The following is a 12,021-nucleotide window of genomic DNA, read 5'->3' as shown; positions in this document are numbered from 1 at the left end:
AATATTGTAAGTTAAAGGAATATAAAATTAGGGAAACTAATATTAAGGGTTAAATGTTAAATATTGAATATTAAATTATTATGGTATTAATAAATGAATAAAAATAATTGTATTATAAATCTTGGAAGGGATCAAAGAGATTTAGAATAGTCGGTGAAGGAGCGCGCTGTTAAGGCGCTCTGTAGGCAAAGTCACCGGTTCTAGTCTCGCCGATACCAAAAAAATCCAGCATGGTTTCCGTTGGTGCGGCTCAGGCCGGGTGCGATCCCCGGGTGACTCTGATGGCTTAGACGCCCCTGAGTCGTGGCCTCTCAGCCACAAGGTAAGAGTGATTTTCAGGATTCACCCATCAACCAAAAAAAAAAATCTTGATGAAGGGTTAATAATTAAATATTAAAAATATTGTTAATTTTATTATTATTATTTAACAAATAAATATTATTATTAAAGAAATTAAATAATTAGAAATTAAGACTCATTAATACTCGAGGTATTCTTTTTCTTAATTTCCTTTGCGAAAATCCAAATTCTACTGATTTTCTAGCCGTCATCCTTATTAAGATTGTTTGCAACTTGTTTCTTAATCTCAAGGGCTTCCCTAAACTTGCTTTGATGATAATGATAAATCATAGCAAGGACACAAGCATTCTCAATACAAATGTGATGCTTAGACTTTGCAGAGTGCTCAACAAGCGCTGAAGACTGAAAGCAATTATGCTTGATGTCAATGACATGCTCCTGAATTCTACGCTTGATAGAATGACATGCCTCACCAATATAAGGCTTTCCACATGAGAAAGGTATCATGTAAAGTCCTTTAGTGTTCGAGGGTTCAATCCTATCTTTGATAGACCCGAGGGAGGAATGGATGGTGTTAAGCAGCTTGAAGGTTTCAAAGATATTGTTCCTCCTAAGAATCCAAGCCAACTTGTCATTGATTCCTTGAATGAAAGGTAAATGAACCATGACAACATGATTGTTAGGGGCACATTTAGCTCTACGTCCTTTATCTGATTTTTGGAAGGCCTTAAGGCCTTGATGCTTTCTATAACCATTATTCTTGAAAACTTCTAAAAGATGAGCCTTCTCATCATTGATATGATGATCATTATAAATCCTAAGGATTCTGGTAGCAAGGGCATTTAAAACACCAAATTTTTGGGCAGGGTGATGATGGGAATTAACATGGAGATATTGCTCAGCGTGAGTATTCTTGCAAAACACTTGATGAGATATTGAGCCATCCTCCTTCCCGGTGATGAGGGCATTAAGGAAAGGAATGGTTCCATCAACTTCAATTTCCATAGTAAATTTAATAAATTCAGATTGATTGCAAAGATGTTGCTTAAAGATTTCAATCTTATCATGACCATGTAGCCAAATGACAAATGTATTGTTAACAAAACTTTTCCAAAGTTTAGGATAGAAAAGAGAATAAGCAAGGGCTTTAGTCTCAAAATCCTTCATGAAAAGATTAGCCACTATAGGGGAGAGAGGAGATCCCATAGCCACTCCACAGGTTTTCTCATAAATTTCATCTTGAACGCTGAAGAAAGTAGATTTCAAGCAAATGCTGACTAATCTAGCCATATTAGGGTCAATAGCATTATTAATGATATAAATAGCCTAGTCAATGGGGATCTTAGTCTAAGTCAAGACAACATTGAAACTGACCAAAATATCATTAGGCTCAGGCTTAAATCCTTTGATTTCACGGATGAAAGAGGAAGAGTGTATATACCAGACACCTAGTGAAGTTGAGCTAGATATGCAAGAGATCAATGTGAATGCTTGATCCATCCTGCTGGAGAGCTCATCTGCACTTGCTGAAGCTACTGTTTGCTTCTTTCCCTTCTTCTCATTCTTCTTCCTATATGGGAAATTGCTGACATAGTGGTTGAACTCATGACAACCATAGCATTTGACCTTTGAAAGGTCCTCCTCCTTCTTCTTCTCACCTATTGGATTCAATCCCTTGCTGGACCCCTCCTTTGATTTTCCTTTTCTAGCTGGCGCTACATTCACCTGCTTCTCCTCAATATTCTAAGTCCTACTATTGCTGCCACTAACAAGATTGAGCCTCAGCTCCTCCTGGGTGAAATCAATCCATAATTAATCCCAACCCGAAAAATGGTCTCATCCATTAATCACTTGGATGAATACATCCCACTGCTTCATAAAGCCATTTAGAGCTATACACACCATCTCATCATCATCTGGTTTGTCTCCCAATGCAACTAACTCATACTTTACCAATCTAAGTCTAGTGAGGTAATTGGTAATGCTTTCTCCCTTCTGCATCTTCATATTCCTCAAATTCTCTCTGAGAAGTAGCTTCCTGATAGTGGTTTCATCTTAGAATAGTTTCAAAATAATGTCCCACATCTTCTTTACTGTATCCAACTCAACAATATGCAAAACTATATGGTCCTTGACTCTATCAAGGATTATCCTCCATGTTTTGACATCTTCCTTCTGATATGTTGAAAAATATTGTGCATCTGTAGGAATGAATATCACATTGGTCACATAATACTTGAGACCATTCTTTTCCAACAACAGAGAAATTCTAGCTTTCCAAAAACCAAAATTTGAGCCTCCATCCAATCTATCCTGATCTCTTAAACCTACTGAGGCCATTTTAAAATCGTTGGAAAATGAGAAAAATCAAAATAAACTGAAGAAAATAAATTGGGTTCTAAACCATCATATTTTGTCTTCCTTTGTCTGTGCAGAGCCTTCTTTTGCACTCATATGCTCTCATACCATGTGAAATTTTAAATATTGTTGCAGTTTGCTGGTTATTATTCTCCTATCATTTGATTATTTGTCTTCTGCAAAATAATTGCTAAAAATACTGAATAAAACACTAATGCAACTTCATAGAAAATAAATAAACCATAAGAACCGAGAAAATATTGCACATACACACAAATAATGAACACCAATATTTTTTGACAAATGTCCATGGAAAAGCCCCAGTGTGGGGAAAACCAATTATGCAGATGATCAATTTTATTAATTCTTCAATAAAATTTGTGATGAATAAATTGAAATAGTTTTTCGTAAATTAGAAAACCTTCAGACAATTATTCCAGTCACTTCTGCAAGTCGAATTGGGCCCTTGGAAGAAAATTGGCCCCTTTGATCCAATTCAACCTCCCTTCGGCTCCTGAATCAGCCACACGTGTGATATTGGTACTCGACTCCTCTTTGGAAAACTCACATTGCTGGGAAAATAAACATAGAAACCTCCTTGGATTTTGACTACTATTGGCAAGCTCAACTTCCTTGTGAAAATTGATCACTCTATCAATATTTCTCCTTGCTTCGACAACTCAAACCGCTGGGAAACTTGAGCTCTCTATAGAAAAATCGATCTCCTATAATCTCTAGAAATTGTTGTGAGGAATCTCCTCCGACAATCTTGTCTCCAATCACTGATGATCTCGATCTATTGTTGCCCTCATGCTATCACTAAGCCCTTTCTATCATTGCAAATCTATATCTTGATGCGTTCACCAAATGCCCACCGATTTCCTCTTATATTCTCTCATGGAGAAATCAAGGACCATGATCTAATCTCAATCGATGGCCAAGGTCATCTTGTCCCCATCAAAGGATTTTTCTAGAAGTCATTGAGGAAAATCGATTTACCCCAATTTATCTCGATTAATTAAACCATTTCCCTAAGCTAGACTTAGGAAAATTAATAAACTAACTAATTAATTCTAATTAAGGTAATTTTCCTTTGAAATTTTTTATTGTGGAGAAAATTAATCCACTGTGTTCCTTCGCCTCATAGACACCATTTGAGGCTAGAACACCTGTCCGAGCTACATAAACAAACACTAATGAGATTCAACGTTTTGTGAGGAATCCATTGAGCAAGTGGGAATTCTTGTTGTTAATTGTTTAATTATCATGTGATTATGACTTTTATTTGCCCATGGTGTATTATGTCTCTAATAAAGAAATACTGATGGGAATCCTTGGTTGTAGAATTGGGCATGTATGCCACTAAGCACCATCCTGAAGCCACACAATAGTTCAGTGGAGTGGAGATGCTCTGATGATAGACAGACTGATAAAACCTAAAGTGATTGCTAGATGAGAATCATAGAGATGGGGTTGTGTTCTCGGGGATGATAAAACCGTTGGAGACTATTCTTGTTGAGAACTTCTAAGAGGTTGAGACACCCTAGAGCTAGTGGGATGATAACACCTAATGTAGCCTAGGGGAGGGCTGAAAAAATGGGTGTGAGCACCATTGAGAAGTTGCTAGAAAGTGTGCTCTTATTCCTATATAAGTAATGCAACTCACAAACCTCCTTTCTATTTATATCTCTCTCTCAAAAAAAAAAACTAAACTGAGACTTGGTGCTCCACATGAACCCCTCTGTTGTTTTGTTTATTAATCCACTATGGTGTAACAACGAGAGGCTATTGAGAACAAATGAGAAATGGTTCGTGTTAATTATATGTGCATGAATGACCGAGAAAACATTCAAATGAGCTGAGTTTAAAGACAAAGTTAAAGATTAAAGGGATCTATGATGAGTGCTTGCCTTGAGGTAGAGAAACAAAAACAATTCAATTTAAAGTTCTAATTTGCAGTAGCTTGAAATTTATCATCTAGAAAATCATGGAACTGCCAAAACGAGCATATGAGGCTAATTGCAGGAAAAATAGTAGCAGCTTGAAGATATCAAAGCGCGTAGTTGCACATTGGAGATGAAGAATCTAGGAAAATGAAAAAGTTATCAAGTTGGATTGGGTGCAACAAAATCAATAGAAACTGCAAAAAATCCATTGAAAGATGGATTATTTAATGAAGTTTATGATCATTGAGTTGCTAGGAAAGCAACTGTGTATGTAATGTAATGGGAAAATAAGCTATGTTTATGAAACTCATAGTGAATTATGCTTGGGTTAAGCATGTTTTATATTTGTGTTCAAGAATCAGAACACCAAGGATGATGTTCCTCTAAGGGGGTGGAGTTCGTGACAACCCCTTTGGGTAATCCCCTATTGTAAATAATATAGCCATTTTGTTATAATTAAAAATGGTAGAGAATGTGACACAAATTTTAGGGCTTGGGGAGTGAGATTGCTTGAGAATATGGATGAAGTTAGTTATTAATTTTAATCATGGAGGTTGACTAGTATGCCTTCAATGGGATAACTACACCATTAATTCTAGTCGGAGAAGAGAGGATAAGAACCAAACCTCTCTTGGACAAATTCAAAAGTAAAAAGGGACAAGTAAGCTAATACTGGATTGCACTGGTAGACAAGAGGAAATTCGAAGACATTTGAAAGGGAGTGGCATGGGGAGCTATCATGAAAACACCCCCATGACCACACACAATTGGAACAAAACCACCGATCACATACAAGGAGATGGGATGGGGAAAAATCACGACCACACATCCACACAACCACACATGGTTGCAACAATGGTAGTGGAAGCTGTAAAGAAACTAGGGGAACAAAATGGGACAAGAATTCAGTAGACCAGAGATGCTATAATGATAGCTAGGCTAAGAAAAACCCAGAGGGATGGTTGGCTGAGAATCGTAGGGTTGTGGCTATGTTCTAGGAGCTGATAAAACCACTAAAGACTATGCTCGTTGAGAACTTTTGAGAGGTTGCGGCACCCAAGACTAGTGGGATGATACGACCTAGTGTAGCCCTGGGGAGATGAGAACATGGATGGAAGCACCATTGAGAAGTTGCTAGTAAGTGCACTCTTATTCCTATAAGAGTAGCGCAGATGGAAAACCTCCTTTTTACTTATCTCTCTCTTCAAAACCGAATTAAGACTCTCCGGGCTATCCTTGAAACCCCTTAAATGTTTTGGTTACTATAGTAAAATCCATTTTGGTGCAGTGGTTGGAAGTTGTTGAGAAAAACACCTCCTCAAGCTTTGAAATCTGTCCTAGGGGTGAATGGTGTTGGAAATAATATTGAGAGGGGGGTGAATCAGTATTATTAGATCAATAATTTTTCATTTCCCAAACAGATTTATATACGCTACTTCTGTGAAGTGAACTAGCGTGTACACACTACTGTGATTAGTGAAACAAACATATATACAAAGAACTTGTGATTTAGTTAATTTATCATGTGTTGATCTATAACCAGTGCATTAGTGACTTATTAAACAATGCAGTAAAAACAGAATAAACCATCACACATAAGAAACACACATGAACACCAAGATTTAAGTCAGAAACCCAATGTGGGTGAAAACCACCTGCTGCTGTCGTCTATGTATTCTTTTAATAATAAGAAAATTTGTTTATAATCTTGTACTAGTGCAGACTCATATCAGTACGCATGCATCCACCTACAGAAGGCTATAACCTTCTCTAGTTTTCCAACTTCTACTGGAAGGGAGGTACAACCATGTAGCTCTTGAACTAGCCAATGTGTTTACTAGTACGTAGGCGCTGGCCTACAGAAGGCTATGACCTTCTCTCTTCCTCCAAGGACCATGTTTCATAATTTTTCAGACTAGATGCTCCTGGTACACAACAATACACATGAAGGCCTCGTTTAATCAAATTTTGATGTTGGACCCATCAGAACTTTCAAACTTCTTGAACCAATAATCAGTTAATCTAAACAATCAGATCACTGTTACCAGAACACTATGCTGAACCCAGAAACCTGCATCATCATTCAGAACCAGCTGCAACCTCAAAAATCATGCATCAGAATGTATATGCTAATTTATTGAACCCAACCTGCGTGTATATGCTACTTCCTTTAATCAAACTTGCGTATACCTTCAAAACTACTGAAACATAAAACTTCTGAATCAAGTCTGTACCAACCAACAATATACTGAACATCTACTGTCAATTTACAGAGCCTTACACAGGCAGTAGTAGAGATCACCCTTCTCACTTATACAATCAATCAATCAGATATCAAACTCCTTATGCATTCAGTTTTACATTCAGATCTAAGAAGACTTCATTGATAGATAATAGTAAAACAACAGTACTGATCAAATAGATCAGTCATCTCTGAACAACATACTTTTCTTTTGCATACGCTACTTGGAAGAGCTAAACCGACATGTATACACAACTTCACCAAAGCGAACCAACATACAAATCTGCAAATATTAACTCATAACTTCGCTGCTATTCTGGACTTCAGACAAACCCAGATCATGACATTCAAAGAATAAAATAGGTGTACACAATTAGATATGGCCCAACCAATATCGTATCATTCAATGATAAGTCATTTCAGGTCTCCTGATCCTGATCCAACATTGAATTCTAGGTGCACATAATATTTTAGGTCAAATCACCAACATAGCCCTTTCAACATAAAATATACTTCAGATAGAAGTATTCCTTAGAAACCCTTTTCACTTGCACACACTGGCCTAATGATCTTCCCCTCCTTATATAGTTTTGGGCCTTTCTCAATACCTCGGACCAAAACCAGTTAGGACCCATGGTATTCTCGGGCGGGATCAAATAGTCGTTAATCCGCTCAATATTGTGGGCTAATACCATGGTATTGACCCCTGATATTCTCTACTCTTGAAATTCCTTGATTTTCCAGCATGTACGCGCTTTTCCTTTTGCGGGATCACATGTATACGTATACACGCTTTTTGTTCCGTGGACTTGCATATACATCTTAAACTGATTTTCACCATCCTTTGCCTTCAACTTCTTCATTTTGATTAGTAGTATTTAGTTCCATCTTCCTGTTCTTTTGTACCAATGCCCCGTTACATCTGAATGGATATGTTACACTATGGGTTGCATTTCATCAAAACTGAACTGACATGTGAGTGAGTTGCCTTCAAGGACAACACTTGTATCATAATGCAAACAATCTCCCCCTTTGGACTTGATGGAAACCATGCTGGTGTTGATTACTGCAAGCTGTAGAAACTGTTAGAGATAACAAGCAACACCAAAATACTCTCCCCCTTTGACATCAAGGGCAAAGGGCGGACCAAGTTATTCTCCCCCTTTGATATACATTATGTTGTCCATGCTCCCCTTGAGTACATGCCAAGTCTACATAGATATTTTTCAAAAGAATAACATGACTCTATAACTCAACTAAGTGAGTATGACCTCCCTATGACCAATGACTCATACATACATCAATCACCCAACCAAGTGGGGATACACCATATTTGACTCATCCACCCAATCAAGTGGGGATATACCAATTGTTTATACATGATAGAAATACACAAATTATTACATCATCCATCCCATGCAAAGTGGGGATACAATTCACACCATATGTCCAATAGGACTCATTGAAATATAGACCATGACAGAAGAAGTCATATCACACCCTAGATCTTTACATGACTTATGCAACAAATGATATAAGTATCTGAAGCCATAGTTAAAATCAACAACCATGATGCCAACAATGTAGAATGTGTGTGAAGGCTAATGCTCCCCCTGAACCTGTGCTACATGTGCATTTTCAACAAGTCATTCATCAAGGCATCTTTGTCAGTGAGATAAAAATCAATGAACAAAGCATATCATCAATCTGTAATCATCAATATGAGACAGAGCACCCATTTGAAAGTCTGACCCACTATTTTTCTATCAGAAAAACATATACGCTTCTTCAGCCACAGAAACCCATGCGTATACGCGACTATACTTCATGAAACCCGCGTATAATAACCTTCCTCTAAAAATTGGATTTAACAGCAGGATGATGCAACAACTACTCCCAACTTTTGTATGAGATATTTAAATGTTTCTTTGGGAAGCAGTTTAGTGAATATATCAACAACCTGTTCTTTGGAGGGAACATACTCCAATTTAACCTTTTGTTCAAGCACTTGTTCTCGTAGAAAATGGTACTTAATGGATATGTACTTGGTCTTGGAGTGCATGAAAGGATTTTTCGAAATAATGACGGCACTTGTATTATCACATAGTATGGAGATGGGTGGAGTACATGTGATTTGAATGTCTTGCAATGTTTGCATCATCTAAAGTAGTTGTGTGCAACAAGATGCAACAACCACATATTCTGCTTCAGCTGTAGATGTGACAATCTAACTTTGTTTCTTGCTGAACCAAGACACCAACTGTGAATCCATATAGAATGCTCCTCCATTAGTACTCTTTTGATCATCAAAATTCCTGCCCAATCTGCATCTGTATATGCATGAAGAGTAAGGTCTGTATCTTTAGGATACCATAGTCCAAAGTCCTGAGTTCCTTGAAGATATTTGAAAATTCTTTTGACTGCCTAGAGATGTGATTCCTTTGGATTTGCTTGGAACCTTCCAACAATTCCTACTGCATGCATGATATCAGGTCTAGTACCTATTAGATAAAGCAAACTTCCAATCATAGATCTGTAAGTTGGTTGGTTTATTGCTGGTGATTCATCATTAGAACTGAGACTGCATCCTGTTACCATTAGAGTACATACTAGTTTAGAATCTTCCATTCCGTACTTCTTCAAGATCTGCTTGAGATATTTGGTTTGTGAAAGAAAGATACCATCTTTTGTTTGCTGTACTTTTAGACCAAGAAAATAAGTAAGTTCACCAAGTAAGGAAATTTCAAATTCTTATTGCATTACTGAAACAAAATTATGACTCATGGATTTTTCATTGCTAACAAAGATGATATCATCAACATAAACAACAATAATTAACAGTTTATCATTTTCAATATTTGTGTATAAATTTCTATCTGCAGAACCTTTTGTGAAACCTTGTTGTTGTATATATTTGTCAAGGTGGTAATACCAAGCCCTTGAAGTCTGTTTCAGACCATAGAGAGCCCTTTTAATCTTGCATACGAGTTTTGCATCATTTCCATCAATCCTACACCTATCAATGAGAGGGATCCAATAAAAATATCAGCTGCCATAAATAATATGACCCACATGGAATTTGGACCTAGTTGCCAATTTTAACAAATTCTGAATCAAGTTTGTACAAACCAACAATATACTGAACATCTACTGTCAATTTACATAGCCTTACACAGGCAGTAGCAGAGATCACCCTTTTCACTTATACAATCAATCAATCAGATATCAAACTCCTTATGCATTCAGTTTTACATTCAGATCTAAGAAGACTTCATTGACAAACAATAGTAAAACAATAGTACTGGTCATATAGATTAGTCATCTCTGAACAACATACTTTTCTTTTTCATACACTACTTGGAAGAACCGAACCACCGTGTATACGCAACTTCACCAAAGCGAACCAGTGTACAAATTTGCAAATATTATCTGATAACTTCGCTACTATTTCGGACTTCAGACAAACCCAGATCATGACATTCAAAGAATAAAACAGGTGCACACAATTAGATTTGGCCCAACCAATATCAAACCATTCAATGATAAGTTATTTCAGGTCTCATGATCGTGATCCAACATTGAATTCAAGGTGCACACAATATTTCAGATCAAACCACCAACATATCCCTTGCAACATAAAATATACTTCAGATAGAAGTATTCCTTAGAAACCCTTTTCACTTGCACACACTGGCCTAATGATCTTCTCCTCCTTATATAGTTTTTTGCCTTTCTCAAACCTCAGACCAAAACCACTTAGGACCTATGGTATTCTTAGGCAGGATCAAATAGTCATTACTCCACTCAATATTGTGGGCTAATACCATGGTATTGACCCCTGGTATTATCTACTCTTGAAATTCCTTGATTTTCTAACCTGTACCTGCTTTTCCTCTTGTGGGAGTGCGTGTATATGTATATGCACTTTTTGTTCTGTGGACCTATGTATACATCTTAAATTGATTTTAACCATCCTTTACCTTCAACTTCTTCATTCTGATTAGTAGGCTTTAGTTCCATCTTCCTGTTCTTCTGTACCAATGCCTTGTTACATCTCAATGGATTTGTTACACTATGGGTTTCCTTTCATCAAAACTGAACTGACCTGTGAGTGAGTTTCTGTTGGTCACTTTAATTGCTTATTAATTTAAACAACCAAGTGATACATGAATTGTCAGCCCAGGGAAGTCTGTTTATTTCAAAGGAAATCACACATTGTATATGATCAATCCCAAAAGCAATGAAAAATTGTAGTATCAATTACTCTAATCACACCTTGCTTTAAACAAACTGAAGTTCTACTTTGAGTTATAGCAGGAACAATCTCTCTTTTGCAGACAATGATCAAAAGAATCCTGGATTACATTAAAAAGAACAATCTAGGAAAGGAAATCAATCTACAAAGAAAAAGACTAGGTGTGCTCTAACATAGAACAAGACCCTATTCCTCAAGCAGGAATCTTCAACACCTGTTTCTGATTACCATGCCTCACAAACTCACTCTGGAAAACTAATTAAAATAATCACTGATCACCTATGAATGAATTTATGGAAATAATGCAATAACCAAGTAGAGACAGAGTTTCAGTAATAAATACAGAGTTTCAATAACGCATAAGTAAATTCAGCAAACAAAGTTTAACAAGGTATGAATGAAAAATAATACTTAACACACTACAAGAATTAATGGGTGAATCTTGTGATGAAGGTGGGCCCTTTCCTTCTCACAAGATTCCCCAGAAAACGGAACTAAGAAGGAATACTCAGAATAATATTTTATTCATCTGTCAAAGTATCATATTACAAAAAGATTCAAGTCCCTTTACTCCCAGCTAGACCTTCCCATAGTCTGTCTATCCCTCTAATGTTGATGTCTCCTCTTTTTAAAGAGGAGACATCTATTACAATTGATTACATTATAAATCCTATCTTTGACCTGACATGCTAAAATAGAATAACTGATTCTTCCATTAACAAAATGCTGTTACAATGGTTGTGACAATGCCGACTTTGGAATATAGTTGTTATGGCCAGTGTAACAGCTCCTTCGATGATCTCTTCCTGTTGCTGCTGAATCTAAAATGCAAATCACGGGCTGTTTCAACAACGGGATTTGCGCACTGTACTAACTATTTTAGCAACGGGATTTGCGAACTGTTCTAACTGTTTCAGCAA

General features: G+C 36.9%; 1 protein-coding gene across 1 annotated transcript; it reads right to left on the bottom strand.

The window, feature by feature from the left end:
• Window positions 1-540: 540 nt before the first annotated feature.
• Window positions 541-1,305, bottom strand: LOC149223756 (uncharacterized). The gene has a single exon (XM_089387990.1). The coding sequence runs from the start codon at window positions 1,303-1,305 to the stop codon at window positions 541-543; it is 765 nt and encodes a 254-aa protein (XP_089244116.1).
• Window positions 1,306-12,021: the final 10,716 nt, after the last annotated feature.

Source organism: Pinus tabuliformis, chromosome Q, assembly GCF_031772625.1.
Source record: "Pinus tabuliformis cultivar Carrire ecotype Pingquan chromosome Q, CPIR1, whole genome shotgun sequence".
Lineage (NCBI taxonomy): Eukaryota > Viridiplantae > Streptophyta > Pinopsida > Pinales > Pinaceae > Pinus > Pinus tabuliformis.
This window is presented reverse-complemented; position numbering and strand designations above follow the sequence as displayed.

What these genes read in the sequence shown, in the direction of transcription:
- LOC149223756 (XM_089387990.1), bottom strand. Translation starts at nt 1,305, where the DNA reads ATGGAAATTGAAGTTGATGGAACCATTCCTTTCCTTAATGCCCTCATC.